The following is a 16,444-nucleotide window of genomic DNA, read 5'->3' as shown; positions in this document are numbered from 1 at the left end:
AGAATAAGTTGTTTACTTTCAGTTGAACTTACCTAAAAAGAAACAAAACAAATTGATTTTAGTGTTATAAATAATATGAATATATGTATTATATATATATACTATATTTAAATATTTTGTATTTTAATTTTTATAAATTTATGAGAAACTAAATAATAAAAAATTCAGGTGTAAGTACACATAACACATTAAATTAATTGTGCGCCTGTACGCATACTCGTAGTATATCTGCCAAACGTTTAAACACCCGATTATAAATGTCGTTAACTGTTTATCGATAATATTTACACTTTCAAAAAAATAGCAAAAAATATTTCATTGTTAATCAAATGAAAAATTTGAAATTTTTTTTCAAAAAATATTACCACCATTCTAAAACTCTTACAACAACAACAAATATACAAAACTTCCAACTCAATATTAAAAATTCTAAAGATTAAATCACTTCACTACTTTGAGTCACAATAACAAAATCTTAGTATCACTCCAGCTGGATCCTTACATTTTTCAAAGGCAAAATAGTAAATTACAATTCCCCAGTGTGAAGTACAACAACAACAACAAACGCATAACTGCATTACGCTTACGAAAACAACAAAAACATGCAGTTTGTTTGGAGAACAGGATGTGTTCGTTATAACAAACACGCATTTCAATTTATCAAATCGTAGAATCTCAACGGCGGGTCGTGCTGGCGAGCGTTCTAGCGATCGGGCGACTGATCGAACGAACGTGTGTAACATGAGTAACATACAAATAAGTACAAGAAATGGCACTTTGTAAGACGTAATTTTGTGCATTGTGGCAAATGTTGGGAAAGGACGATACTTTGTTACTTTTTTGAAATATGTGTGTAGGAATATTTAACAAACACGTAATGATATAGTGAGAAAAAATTATAAATGTATGTGGTATAGTAGAAAATATATTACACATACATACATACATACATATTATATGTAGTGCGTATGTTTGATTTTGAAGATATAAACTGGTGTCGAATGACACTTATTTTTAGTTTTTTTGGCAGATATATTTTTTTTTATTTTTAACAAAGGTTTTTTTTTTAATAAATGATATGATATTGTACTCGTGATATGAGTACAGTGTTGAACAACATTATCAATCCTTTTAAAATTTAAGTGTTTTTGATAAATAGCTTAAAAACAGTATCTAATCTACACTAGGGTGTAAAAAAAACATCAGAAATCAAGTAATATTACAAAGTACTGATAAAAAATTATGTGAAATATAGTAACAGGAAGTGAAAGACGAAGTGAAAACTGATTTTGTGCAAATTAAATATGCCGAAAAGACTAAAAAATATATTTATTTTATTCCAATTAACAAATAATTAATCAAATTAAATAAAAAATAATAATTAATGAAATAAAACAAATAATAATAAAATTAAAAACCTATCAATATTAAATATAAAAAAATGAAAAGAAATAATCAAATTTAAAACAAAATTAAAAATATTAAATATTAAAACAAATACCGTAACAAACATTAAAAAATACGATATCTTTATTTAATATTCATTTCAAATTTTCCTTTCAAAAATATTTTGTAAAAAATAATAAAAGAAATATGTTAACATAATTGAAACCATCATCGAGACCACCAAAAAAATTAAATTAAAAAAGTTCACAACAATAACAATAAAAAACAACAATAATTATCAAAAAAATTCTAAAAAATATTATAATTTTTAATTATTATTGCTGATTACATTCACAATCGTGTTACTATTTTACTCCACCACACTATATGTAAATGAAATAAATGATATTTAACAACAAATACATGTCTTTTTCTTTGTAAATCCCACAACCATTGACCACTCGGCTCGAAATAATTGTATTGCTAATAAAGAACGAATGTAAGAAAAAAGAAATCGCGCAAAATAAAGCATATTATTACAAATCCACTGCTTGCTGTCCATTTAAACCTTTAGTTTTTATGCTCAGCACGACCATAACAAATCGAGATTAAGAATTTGGTATTGCCTTACCTTTACTCTACCTATTGTATTTTCCCGTGTGTATGCTATTTATTATTGTTGTACATTTGAATAGTAAGCATTGAGAAAAGTCGAGGTTCGAAACGAATTAAACGGCCTGTCGGTTCGAATGATCGTTGATTGTGCATTTGTTTTGGTATTATTTGGTATTTTTTCCCTACATTATTTATCATGCACATATACACCCAAATATATTTCTATTTTCCTTTCTCTATTTTCTTTAGTGTTTGTGTCTAATACCATTCTTTCTTCTGAACTGCTTAAAGCGCATGATTTGAAAAAAAAACCCTAGCATTTGTTGTTGTTTTTATTTACTATCACTTACCTTTCGCTCAAGCATTTTATGGGTTTTCATTAAATTTAACATTCACCGGTGGTTCGTGAGATTATTGGCGGCTGATATAACTGTGGGATCGTAATTTTTAATTTTACAATGCCAAAGCATTTTATTTTGTGTGCTTTTTTGGCAGTGAATGTAGAATGTGAATATACATAAGTATGTTTTTAAGTAATTGCTCTTAAAAGTTACAAAGAAATAATTCCCGTGAAAGGACGTCTTCCAACTTAAGCGAGTGGTTTCAATTATGCTAGCACTCGAAGACCCTGAGAGCTTGTTTAGACACACAGCTGATTTCCATACATTACGTTTGGAAGCATAAGTTATTTATTCCTAATATTTGATTCACTAACCATAAGTAGGAAAAGTAAATACTAATAAAGCCAGCCGGTAACGAACGTTGACCATCCTGAACCCCTTAAACTCAAAAGAATGGAACCTTCCTGAGGATAAGGCGCTCCCTATACTTTTACGATTCAGCCTGCACCGGAAGAACCTTCAAATCGTCCACGTGCTAACGATTGAACAGTGCTCCCCGAACTCCTGAGAGGTTCAAGCGACCAACAGCAAAGATCAAGAGGACAACAGAATGTCTTTACTTGCAAAATTGTTGCTGTGACTAGCCATCCACATAAGTTTTGTCACGAACCAAACGATTTCGAACCTTCAAATGAAACTCTATTTACAATTAATAGGTTATCCAAGTTATTAGGTTAGGGTAGGTTGAGAGGTCGATCCCAACATGGATCTCATTTGGATAATTTATAATACTTAAAATCTCCTCTATTGGATCATAAGACCCTTATAAATCAACAATGTACCTTGGGCCTATCACAAATTTGTTAAGACGTTTCGGCTATGTCATCTGGTTTGCCGAAAGTAAGACTACCGAGATGTGTCAGCTTCAGTCGTGCAAAGGCTGGACGATGGAGAGAAAGCCCCTAGAGGTTTCCACCTCACCCTCCAACAAACAACAGTGACAACTAGCTTCCGTCAAGATTCTTAGCTTTACCTCATGGATGCCTATTGGGCAGTGTTCAGTAAGAACTCCTACAATTGCGACATGATGAACTCTGCTAAAGGTAAGTGTTCAGTAGATCTCCAGCATGGTACTCTATGCAAAAAGGAATTTACTGTCGCACAGGAGCTGGTCTTCGACCAGCGCATGCTAAGCGCACGGAGTTATTACTTTATGAAGATTCGAAAAAGAATTCGCCTGATTCCAAGTCTAAATATGGACGTTATGGTTTTGATTCAATGAGTTGTGATGAATTCTTCGCTGAGAAAGACCAATAAGTATTGGTATCCTTGAAAACATAAATGCCTCACAGTCCTTTTGGAAGAACTTAATTTATACCCCGCTAAAGACCACCAACACATCACAATTTTTCAAGTAAGTATGAAAATCATTTCGGACCTAGTATGTTGTCTGAGTTGTATGGAAGAATGTTATACACAGGCTCTTCCTTCTCCTATGGCTAAAGTTGAAACAAGTCGATAGTCTTACTTTGGCCGAACCAAGAGACATAACCAAACTGACATTAACCACTTTAACAATTTTTTTTCATAGACAAAAGGCGCATTATCGATCGACGATTTCAGATGATCAATTATACACTAGTTTTAGGCGCCAAAACGGAATGCTGTCCAAGTGAGATCCCTGTTAGGGTCGACCTCTTAACTTAACCTAATCAGGTCTTAGGTCTGATCGGAAAGAGAGCAAATATGTGAGACTATTATGAAAAGAATTGCTTCTTCTTTTGAAATTACCGATCAAGCAGTCAATGTCTTTGAAGCCCTACCTCAGAAATTTTATTCGAAGTAATATTCGAAATTGAAATGCTGCCAAGGAATATACCTGGTAAGTATAAACAATAAAAATCCTTTATAGACAGGTATTCGTTAATTTTAAAGAAAAACAATAAAAACACACTAAATCGGGCATTAATTTGTGGCATTCTTCCGTGGTCACATTGGAATCTGATAATTATGAACGAAATATGAAATGACAATTAAGAAAAATGCGAAAAAATGCATTCAAACAAATGGACGGTAAAAACAGAGAAGAGCGGAAAGCAAAAACAAAATGCAAAAATTATTTAAAAAATATCTTAAGTAAGAAAACTAAGAATTTAACGAGTAAGGCAACCAAACAAGAACATATGTATGTGTCTGGTAAGTATGTCTGAAGGTTGAACGAAAAGCGCATAAAAACAGATTAAAATTTATTATTATTATTTACCATGTGCCTTCTTCTTTCTGGATTTCGGCGCCATTACTGTCGACTGTGACTGCGACTGTGGCTGCTGCTCGTTCTCGTTCTCTTTCTCCTTTCGGCTGTTTTCGCTTCCTTTTGGCTTTGCTGTGATCGCCTGCAACAGGCTCTACAACAAGCTGGCCTTTAAAATCTTTTATGAAGACTACGCAACAACAACAACAACATTAATGGGTCCACAGACCTCTCTAATTCTTTTTTGTCTTTCTGCTGTTCTTCTGCCACGCTTTGTTTTCGTCTTTTTTTGTTTTTTAACTGCCAAGCGGCTGCTGCACCTTCACAGAACGAATGTCCAAAACACCAAATACAACAACAACTACTGCTGAAGCATGGCAATAACACTTATGTGTGTGCGTATGTTGTTGTTTTGTAGAATAGTTACAGGCGTGCAGCGCGGAAGATCGTCGCCACCGTTTAAAATACGAGAGCTGCGCTCATAAATAAATGTCTGTCTGTCTGTATGTATTGCTGTATGGCCGTGCGATCGGCCAAGGTTCGCTACGCTCAAGTTGAGGGAATCCAAAGGCAAGCACAATAACAACAACAATAATTTTTAACGAACGACAGCTTAAAGTGATCAACAATAGGCGGCCGCGCGCAGCACACAATAATAATCACAGCAATAACTGCAACACTAACAACAACAAAAACAACTAAGATCAGGCTGGCGACAACGCTGATGCTGGCTCTTGTACTCGTATTCTCGTTTGGCGAGCGTACGTACGTCCGAAGATCAGTTATAACAAAAAAGACACAGGGTAACCTCACAAAAGGTGCACACGCTTATAAGCGGCTAACGAAAAGGTCGCCGGCTTCAAGTGGCTGCGGTGGCGGTGCTGCTGCTCTTGTTGCCGGAGATGCTGATGATGAGTTTGGCGTTGCCGGCGTATGAGGAGGCGCGACGTCGGAAGGTCGACGATTGTGTGGCGTCACTAAAATTATGGGTCTTTTGCGCGAATCTGTTATGCGCTTACAAGCCCCGTAGCTCCTTCAACTCCTTGCTGTTGTTGTTTTGGTTTTCGTATTTTTTTGCACAACTTCTCGCCTGCAGCTTACTGTCTGTCGGCTGCCGTCTACTCGTTGCTGTTACGCCGCACTTATTTCACAGCTCTTAAGCGGATTTGTGTAGTTGGCGGCTGTGATGGATGTGCGCCAAAGGATGTCAGTGAGAATTTTTTGTTTTTAATTCTTTACTTGTTGTTGTTGTTTTCTGCGTATTGCAATTTGGTTAATGCGCTACGTAGCGTAGTGTGAGCGCGTGATCACGTTGAGTTTAATTATAGGCGAAAGGTGACGATACAAATCAGGTGAAATTTAATCCAAGTGTAGTTGGAACTCGTGCCTGCCCGATCGGTTCGGTGGTGTTCGGTTTATTTAACGGTAGTGTGGTATTTTGCTGCTGGATTTTACTTTTGCTCCATATGTTGCTCGCAATTTGCGTTTAGTCATAAGCCACAAGCATATTTCCTGCTCAACGCAATGTCAAATATGCCGTTAGCTCGCGTATTTGTTTTGTAATATGAACTGAATCGTAAATATATTTATTTTACTATTTATTTATGTACATTTTCTATACACATTCGTTCAATTTATAATTAACATACGTTTTTTGTTGTTGTCAATTACACGCGCTCGCTGATAAAAGCAAAAAAATATATAACACAACAACACACGTCAAATCGTCGCAGCTTTGTTGCGCATACACAGAGTGGTGAAAAAAAGCTGTCAGCTTTAGCGCGCTTACTTTTTATATCTCAAACTGATAAAATACACACGAAATAAATATCTGTTTCATTGAACTTAAAGAATTCGGGCATTACGCTATTTGTGCTGCATTACAGAGCCACGCACAGTTTAGACACCACAAACAACAATGCGTTGCAGTTATTTATAAATTTGTAGCATAAAATTATTTACTAACACGTCGCTTGTAGTCAAAAATAACACACAATAAAACATTCAATTATTTTCCACTCGAAAATTGGCTTGGAAATTTCGTTGAAATTATTTGCTTTACAAATTTCATAAATTCATATAAATTTAAACATTTATTAATTTCAAACACACGCTTAACTTTTCGTATTTTTCCGCTAAACAAAATTACACTTTCGTAAAGATTATCAGCCCTTTCGTGTTAAGAGTTGAAATTTGTTCTTAAAAAATCTTTAAACGTTCGCGACGAGTTGCCTTCGCTTACAAAACTACCGGTAGATACGTCACTTCACACGTACGACATATCAGGTACTGAATGCAACAGGCAGCAATCTCATCACAACAAACCGAATGCTCAGCAGTCACCGCCATATACGCGCACAAACATACGTACGAACTCAAATCATTTTTATTCATTTACTTGCTTTTCTTTTGCTCATACAGCAGATACCACACCAAGGCAAGGCAAGGCAAAAACACCAAGAACAACAGCGTGTTGCATAGGCCAGCGAACAGTCAAGTCAGCAGAGCTAGGCCGGTCGGTTCAATGCGCCGAATTCGGTTATTCATTACAAAGAGCGTAATTTTTGTTTAAATCTTCGTTCTCTCTGTTCAGAGCAAGGCGACCATAATATTGGCGCTCGCCCCAAAATTGGGAGCGTTACAAAGTAAACAAACTACACAATAAAAAATATTTCATATTCACTTTAAATAGTAGAGGTCTTAAAACTACGTTGGAAAGGAGGTTATTGCATCAAAAAGCGTCTAAAATTAAAATATTTTTTTTTTACTTTACTTTTTTACTTTAAAACACACTTTTTCTGCCAAGTTTCCTTCGACAAAAAATTTAAATACAAGGATTTTAATTTGAATAGGAAAATTAAAAAATGTTCCCCGTTATCCAGTTTACGTCAAATGGACAAAATTTAACGCGTCTTTCAATAAGGACGCTAAAAAAAGTAGACCGGACAGCAAACGCTCTTTTGACAAATCTCTTCAGTAACGTTTTATAATTCATCATGGAAACATAAACGATTCAACAACGAGTCGAAATTACTAAAATTTATTACCTAAATTCGGAGTCAGTGGCCTCAACTTTAAGAGCGCTACGTACATATATTCGTCATAATCGTCCTGTCATATCCACAATTGAGCGTCTAGTGGAAAAATTTGAATCCACTGGCATAGTACAAAATGTTGCCGCGCCAATTAGACAAAGTGCCCGTACTGTCGACAATATTGCATTGGGCATCTCTATGACGTCGTTGTGTCGAATTTTGCGAAAAGATCTTGACCTACATCCTTCCAAGATCAAATTGATGCAAGAACTGAAGCCTCTTGACCACCAGAACCGTCGTATGTTCGAGAATTAGGCTGAGCAACAACTCGAAAATGATCCGGATTTTCATCGAAAAATCATCTTCAGCGATGAAACTCATTTCTGGCTAAATGGCTTCGTCAATAAGCAAAATATGCATTATTAGTCAGGCAGCAAACCACATGTACTCCATGAGTTACCATTGCATACCGAAAGAATTATGGTTTTGTGCAGTTTATGGACCGGCGGCGTCATTGGGTCGTACTTCTTCTGTTCTCTTTATGATACACGTATATTTTTGGTCCGAATTGGATGATATGGACTTGGACAATATGTGGTTCCAAAAGGATGGCGCCACAAGCCACACAGCGAATGTCACAGTCGATTTATTGAAAACCAATTTTGATGAACTCACGTTACGTTATCTCACGAAATGGCCCAGTTAATTGGCCGCCTCAGTCGTGCGATTTGTCGCCGTTATACTATTTTCTGTGAGGCTACGTCAGGTTTATGGTCTAAAGAAATCGAGTTCTATACATAATGGCATCAAATGTACTTTCATAGGAATAAAGAATGAGATCCCATATCTCTTATTGAAAATGTCGTTATAAGTACAAAAATGATAAAAATAAATAAAAAGAAAAATATAAAATAACAAATAAAAACATAAATATAAAAAAAATTAAAAAAATAAATATAAATAAAAAGACTTAAATAAAAAAATAACATAGAAGACCTTATTAAGACTAACTGATTTTTTCTGCATGTATCCAAAACACCATGAGAAAATATGAGCGCGAGCATATTCCATTAAAAGGAGCAACAAATGCCGCTCTCTGCGCCAAACAAGTTTTGAGCGCAGCAACAAAAACATTGTGGCTCCCAAATATCTCGAAACACTCACACACAGAAAGAAATATGAGAGTGAGTGCAAGAGTGGAGCATAAACGCTCCCAAGCGATTTACGCCAACTGATAAGTCAGCGAGTACCAAATGTGACTCGGAGTATCCAACAAAAACTTATTTATGCTCGTGTAAATATGTTCTTATATCTCGATGTTTGCATGTGTGTAGATATATTGGAGTATATTTGTAGCTATAATACTGTTTTGTTAATAAATTGTTTTTCAACTTGAATGAGCATAAATACACATACAAACACACACATGTAAGTGGAGAGTGTGTATGCGTGTGTCTGTTTACTTGTGGGTAGAATTGTATATTTGTGAATTGTGAGTGGGGTTACGTGCTCACGTTTTACCCTGCACCCACAAACAAATGCATATGCGGCACAATGCTCTCTCGTATAGCTCTTTACTTTGTGTGTTTGTATGTATGTTTGTTTGTATGAATATAATGTTTTCTTCTACTTTTTCGTTCTCATTTCTTTATTATTGTACTCCGGTGTTATTGTTGCTACATTTATTTGGGATTTCTCGACTTGGCTAGGAGCGAGGTTGGAGTAGCATAAATCCAAATGTCTGTTTGTATGTATATTTATGCATTTATTATTATTCTTTTTATGTATGTATGTATGTATGTATCTGGCAATCGCAACCATGACTGGCGTATCTCAATATTATATCTGATAGTTTGGACAGTTTTTGTGGCGAGTAAGCTGTGCTGCTGCTGCCTTACACCATTTACATGCCGCGGTCCATTCGACAATTTGGATGCTGGGCGGCTGAGGGTCTCTATACATACAGTATGTCTCATAATTCTTTTCACAATGCAATATTTAAGTATTTTGTTTTTTTATGAGTAAATTACATAATTGTTTATTGGTTTAAATTATTTTTTTTTGCAACAGAACACATTCCTGGCGCATATTTCTTGTTTATGTGAAAAAAACAGTTATTTGAATGTAACATATACAAAACCAACAACGTAAACAATAATGCGTCATGTTTTTCGTTGTCTCGAAACTGTTTTCACAATTCAGAGAAACGCAAAAAAAATACCGGAAAATTAACGGTAAACTATGTTTTTGTACATTGTTTGATTGTCGCTGCTCTTAGAGTTGATGCAACATTTAGTTACATGTAATTCGCGTAGTTGGCGACACAGCATCCGTTAGAAAACGTTTTAGCAGTAATACCGGGTAATCGTGCAAATGAAAATATTATTTAGTTAGTTTATTATAATTTTCATAAAGGTAAATCAGCTAAAGAAATGACTGAAATGTTTTCTCTAAATATTAGGACAGTGTACAACATTATATATCGCGCAGAAAAAGAAAATCGGTTAGAATTAAAAGAACCCAGTGGCAGGCCAAAAAGCTTACACCAAGGATGGAAAGGTTAATAATCAAACAAATTGACAATAAACCACAGTGCAGCCTTAGAATGTTAGCTGCAGATTTGAAGGAATGCAATATTATGCAAATAGGCCATGAAACCGTGCGAAGAGTTCTCTTAAAACACAAATATAGTTCAAGAAGTGCAAGAAAAAAACCATTGCTATCACAAATTAACGTTGAAAAACGACTTTCTTTTGCTCTAACTCACATTTCACATCAAATGGAATACTGGGAAGATGTGGTGTTATCTGATGTGACGAAAATAATGATATACTACCACGATGGACCTCAAAGAGTTTGGAGGAAGCTGCTTACAGCCCTACAAAACAAGAATATTACTCCCACAGCAAAACTTGGAAAGCTGAGTGTTATGGTGTTTGGTTGTATTTGTAGCAAAGGTGTTGGTGAAACCAGAATTATTAAAGATAATATGACAAAAGAAATATATTTCGACATTTTACGTAGCAATTTAAAAAGAAGTGTGCAAAAATTTGGGCTAGTGGATCCAAACAATCCGAATAAATTGAATTACAAGTTATATCAAGACAATAATCCCAAGCACAAGTCTTATACATATATGCCGGACTTGGTTGCTATATAATTGCTCAAAAGTGCTAGATACTCCTGCGCACAGCCCAGACATCAATTCTATAGAAAACTTATGGGCATATTTGGAAAAAAAAGTGGCAAAACGGTGCCCTACAAACAAAAGCACCCTAATACTGTGCATCAAAGAGGAGTGGGAGAAGATCCCACAGGAATATGACATAAAAAGGCTAATTTCAACGATGCCACGTAGGCTACAATGTGTAGTAGACGCTGCAGGTGGTCACACCAAATATTAACATAAAAATGCTCGCATGTACTGATTGGAACTTTAATTATGGTGAAATGTGAAAAGAATTTTGAGACATTACAGAATAAGACATTTTTTGTTTTTTGATTAATTTCTTCTAATATACTTTAAATATATAATTGTTTTTGATTCAGAAATAATAAAAAATATAATGAAAATTATTATGTTATAAAAAAATTCTTAAATAAATATGTGCTTTACTTTCAAAATTCACTTTGAACATTTTACTCCGTCAAATGTTGTCATATGAAAAGATTTATGAGACATACTGTATGTATATAATAGTGGTCAGTGTTCGGATAAATTAAAGCAACAAAAATGCTGACTTTTGGTAAGCAGTTGATTAGCTTTTCATCCACATACATACATAAATATAACATATACATACATATGTATATCTTTGAGCTGTCTTTTTTCGAACCCTCGGCCTTTCACTTCAGCCTCAATCATTTTCCCATACATTTCGCTACTTGTTCCGGTTCAATATTTTGCATTTCGCGAAAAAACGGTACATATGTACATACATACATACATATGTATGTAGGTACATATGTGCAAAGACGTTTACATGCTTTCGCAATGCACATGCAACATACTATTTCTTCTTCTAAGCGCATTGTGTTGCAACATATATTATTAGCAACGCCATTTGCTCGCTTTAATTGTAATTTAAGTCCATTTTAGCATTTTCTGGCATTATTATTGTTTTGATTTTTATTTTTAATTTCCTTTTGTTTTTAGCTGCAGCGTTTTCTCCTTTTCCATTTTCCATTTTCTATTGCAAGCAAGCATTTCTGATTGGGTGTTACCGCAGGCCACTATTTCGACACGTTCTAGAGCATAACGATCACGTCATATGCCATGTCTAATAGCCACAATATGTATACAGACTTTTTACGATCGCTGTAAAAATACAGTTTTAGCACAACAACGGTATTTCTGGTGCATTCTTATTATTATGCTCCATTTTGTATGAAAAAGTCACGCAAATAATGCGAAATTATTGCATTTTTTATAAGCTTTTGCGGTAATATTGCAAATATTAGACCCGTTCGCTTGTAAACAAGCGCCAGAATAATACTCGCTAGTATGAAAAATATATTACAAGCAAGAAAAATCGTAGATGTCGGTTGAACCTTTCAAAAATGCATTCTTACATCATTGACTAGGAAAATTATCTGTGCCAAATTTCTTGAAGATATCCTGTCAAATAAAAAAGTTTCCCATACAAGGACTTGATTTTGATCGACCAGTTTTTATGGCAGCTACATCCTACATATAGTCGTCTGATATGGGGGGTTCCGACATATGAATATCTTCTTGGCGATAAGGCTATGGGTGCAAAATTTCGGATCAATATTCGGAGGCAGCTTCTTTCAGGGACATGAGCGACAACAGAGCGGCAATATCAAGATTGAACTCGCAAGCTGTGCGCTAAAGTTAGTAAAGTTAGCATCAAGCTACTTCGTTTTGGTGCCGGAATGGCTGAAAACTTTAAAGCCAATGACGAGGATCTATGGACCATGCGTGCGCTTAGCAGGCGTCCAGCTCTTGTGCTACTGTGAGGTCCTTCTGACTTAGAGTAGAAATTCTTGCCCCTGGCACTGTTTATATTGCAGCAATCGTAGGACTTCTTGGTGCATATTGCCCAATAGATATTTCAATATACTCCAATGCAAAAAATTCAGTCGGTCACAACTGTCAAAGCTTTATAGGAAAAAAGTATGATGAAAACACCCAGACACTTGCTCCTATATTGTCCAGCCTTTGCAAGACTAAGGCTAAAACATCTCGGCAGTCTTACCTAAGGCGAACCAAGAGACATAGCCGAAACTGTCATAGACCGTCTTAATAAACTTGTGATCGGCTCAAAGCACTTTATGTATTTATGAAGGTCTTTATGATAAGTGTTTAAAAGTATATAAGCTGTCTAAATGAGATACCTCATAGAATCGACCATTTTAGCCTAAACTGACTTTGTGTCTTTACTTGTCTCGCCAAACCTTAAAGTTAATAAATTTACTGTCCCAGCCATAAAGAAAATAGCTGTCGGACATTTTCGAAAAGTATTCGCTTTGTCTCAAACATTGAGCAGAAAACTAGAGAATCCGGGCCGAAATGTGTTATATGGTTTTAGGTAAACAATTTTTTGATTAGTATCCGAAATCCACTAAAGAAATTTTAGGTGTGCGCACCAGCTCACAATACTTTCTATAACGCTTCCATATTTACTTCAACACACAGGACGACTGCACTTCGATCTTTTCATATTTATACCGACTTTCATATTTATATTGTTTAAAGTTAATAGGGCTTTGGCCTTCGATGTCCTGTTAGATAAGCTTAACTTCGATATTGTCCTCATGGAGCACATACTGTTTGTGCTATACAGCGACTCTACGGCACAAGATTAATACATCTTACGGTGAATTAACTCCGTGAACAAATCTTTGCTTGGCCCTTATCGACTAGAAAGCCACCGGGAAGAGTCACCATAGGAGATTCAACTTTTCCTATACCGGAAGTTTAGGCACATTATTGATAAATATTTTATTAAATAATTTTATCGAACATAGCTTAACTTGAATTTATCATAAAAAGTTTCCAAAAGATGTATGACATCACATTTCCGTAGCAGATCTCTCTCTTTCAGTGACATTTTTTCCTTACGCCTGACTTTCTCTTCTGTGCCTTGATTTACAAACCCTTCAGCTAAGTCATCAAACCGATCAAACCTGCTCGAAACCAGTTAGAAAATCGAGGCCATCAAACCGGAAATCTTTTCGCAAGCATTCAAAGTACAACAGACATAAATTTAATATTTTAAGTAGATTTTGAAAAGTTAGCTACTGTAAAACTTTCAACACACTTTTTCAGCACTTCCTCGAAGTGAACAGAAGACGACGACCTGTAAATCTCAAATATATACATACATACATACATCTCATATTGTAAGATAACTTTCCTTCAGTCCACAATGATACTATAGATATAGGTTCACCGAAAGGTGGGACTTCCTCAAAAAAAAAGGTATAGTTTCACTAAAATTGAAGGACTTCCTCAAAGTGAACAAAAGATGATCTGAATCTCAGACAAATACTACTCATATTGTAAGACAATTTGTCTTCAGTCAGCAATTGCACTTAAAGGTTCATCAAAAGGTGGGACTTCCACAAAGTGAACAGAACACGACAGTTTACCACAGAAATTCAAAAGACTCTCAGTTCGTGATTTCGATCCTTGACTGTCGCGAGGAGCGGAAGTATTTTGACGAAGTTACTCGCCATTGTATTTATGAGACACTAAGAAGTAGTAGGCTTTAGAGTACAACTTCGTGTGATTAATTATAAACCCAAACCAATTCCATCCACTGCACCTGCCCCATTTCAACCAACTTCAATATAATCCCACAATAATCTCACCAAAATAATTACATAAAAAGGTAGTGCGGGCATTATTTATACAATGAAGAACAGCTGCTTTTCTAATGTCAACAAGATGCAAAAAAAAAAATGTGGAGAAGGAAATATTTGGAGCACTGACAGCCAATACCCACATGCGGCCACTTCAACGCGGTGCGTAAACCATATATCTCGGCCTGCATATGACTATGGAAGTATATATGAGTGTCTCCTAATCATCAAACAGAAGTGATTGTCAGTCAAAAAGCGATAAATACGCGTCTTCGAGATAAGCGGCAATAAAAAAGGAGACGAAGAATACAGTGAGATATTTAAAACCCTTTGGTGTTAAAATAGACTCGTAAAAAGAGGAATACGGTTTTTTTCATGAAGCTTCAACATTGTGAGTTGGAGTATAGGAATAACCATGTATGCGGCATGTAACTGCCAGCGGTGTGAAGGCAGCGCGCCACAATTGAGTGGGCTATTTTGGTGGCATCGAGTGAGATCGAGCATTTTTGTAGGTGAAGTGGTAAGGAGAGCAAAGCAAAACGAAAAAGTGTTTAAGCGCGCTACATGACTCCTACACTTTGTAACAGATCACACCTCGGCTGTTGTGCGGCCGATCGATTGTTGGCTTCCAAAGTCTGCGGCGCGGCAACGTACGTGGTGCTTGCGCTCCTCGGCTGGCGGCTTGTGGCAACGCGTTGCTACGTGTCTTTCTCGTTGCTTCGTTTTGTATTTTTCGTGCAATTTTTTTAGATTTTTTCCTTATTTCATGTAGATACGAGGCTTGGCCCTGCTGATTGTAAAGGCAGCTGCATGGTGTGTGGACTTCTTTCTCCTCGTCGTTTGTTTTTTCTATTGCTCATTATTTTCAAAATGCGACACTGCACTCCTTTACGTTTGTCTCGAATTTATTACGTTTTGTTTTGTTTAGCCAGATCTTGCATATCTGTTCTCACAAAAAATAAACACAAAACTGGAGCACACGTGTTAGAAAATGTGCAGGCGTTGCGAAATCGGTGATCTTTAGAGCAAAAGGTCTTATAAATGTCGTATAATGAGGAAAAGAGGTGAACTTCTTTAGACATACTTAATAAGATATGGAGAGTGTATGTACATTTGTTTTTTCAAGTTTTGTTTAAGCATAGGTGAATGAATAACCAGATTAAGCGACCTACTTTATCTACGGGATGTGCTGTGATTTCGGGCCGAAGTCAATGGAGAAGAGATGCAGTGAGCTTTTTCCCTGATGGATCGAAGTTAAGAGGGAGGATAGAAGGTGGTCTTTTCTGTCAGGAGCTGTAGCATCTTTCATGTGGATATATACTGCCCGGAGTGCAGTCTCCTTCAGTTAAGTCTGCATTCACTCTGATAGCCGAGCAGCTATATTGGCTTTAAGCTCGCTGACCCGTGCACAGCAGAAGCGCCGAAAACTGCAATGCCAATGGCTAGCTAGGGAAGGCACTGGTATCCGGGACGTGGCCATTGGATAAGAGGTGCAGTGAGCTTCTTCATTGATCGAAGTTAAGAGGAAGGATAGAAGGTGGTCTTTTCTGTCGAGAGCTCTTCATCAACTCTAATTTTAGACCACCATACCTCTGTAGTGTCTTTCAAGCGAATATGGCTGCTATCAAGGTAGCGGTAGACAGTCAAAATAGCTCAAAACTAGTCAAGAAGTGCATGATCCCATTAGCAACAGCTTTGAGCTTCTTCCATATTAGACTTGTATGGGTTTCCCGATCACACCGGAATTGCCGGAAACTGCAAAGCCGTTGAACTGGCTAGGGTGGGCACCATTGCCACAATTTCATTCAACTGAAAGCGAGTCAGTTGCCTGATATCCTCTTACGATCTAACGCTGGACCTATGGACCTTCAGTGCGCTTGACAAGCGGTGATCAACAACAAGAACTTGTGCGCCTGAGGGATCCTTCTGACCAAAGGTAAACAGTTAGAGGTCCAAACTACTTGCACATAGCAAAGTCAATCTCGCCG

General features: G+C 36.3%; 1 protein-coding gene across 2 annotated transcripts in view; it reads right to left on the bottom strand.

Annotated features, from left to right (window-relative positions):
• LOC120767228 (bone morphogenetic protein receptor type-1B) overlaps positions 1-16,444 on the bottom strand; it is a 239,536-nt gene that overhangs the window by 72,741 nt on the left and 150,351 nt on the right. Inside the window, exon 1 of one of the 2 annotated variants that reach the window (XM_040093054.1) lies at positions 4,606-6,661. The exons of the other annotated variant lie outside the window; for it this stretch is intronic. Coding sequence (XP_039948988.1) covers positions 4,606-4,639 — 34 coding nt within the window. The 5' untranslated portion in view covers positions 4,640-6,661. Of the gene's footprint in view, positions 1-4,605; positions 6,662-16,444 lie in introns of those variants that run through there. 2 annotated transcript variants of the gene reach the window in all.

Source organism: Bactrocera tryoni, chromosome 2 (assembly GCF_016617805.1).
Source record: "Bactrocera tryoni isolate S06 chromosome 2, CSIRO_BtryS06_freeze2, whole genome shotgun sequence".
In the NCBI taxonomy this organism is placed as follows: domain Eukaryota; kingdom Metazoa; phylum Arthropoda; class Insecta; order Diptera; family Tephritidae; genus Bactrocera; species Bactrocera tryoni.
The sequence above is the reverse complement of the archived record's forward strand: the minus strand, read 5'-3'. Positions and strand labels throughout refer to the sequence as shown.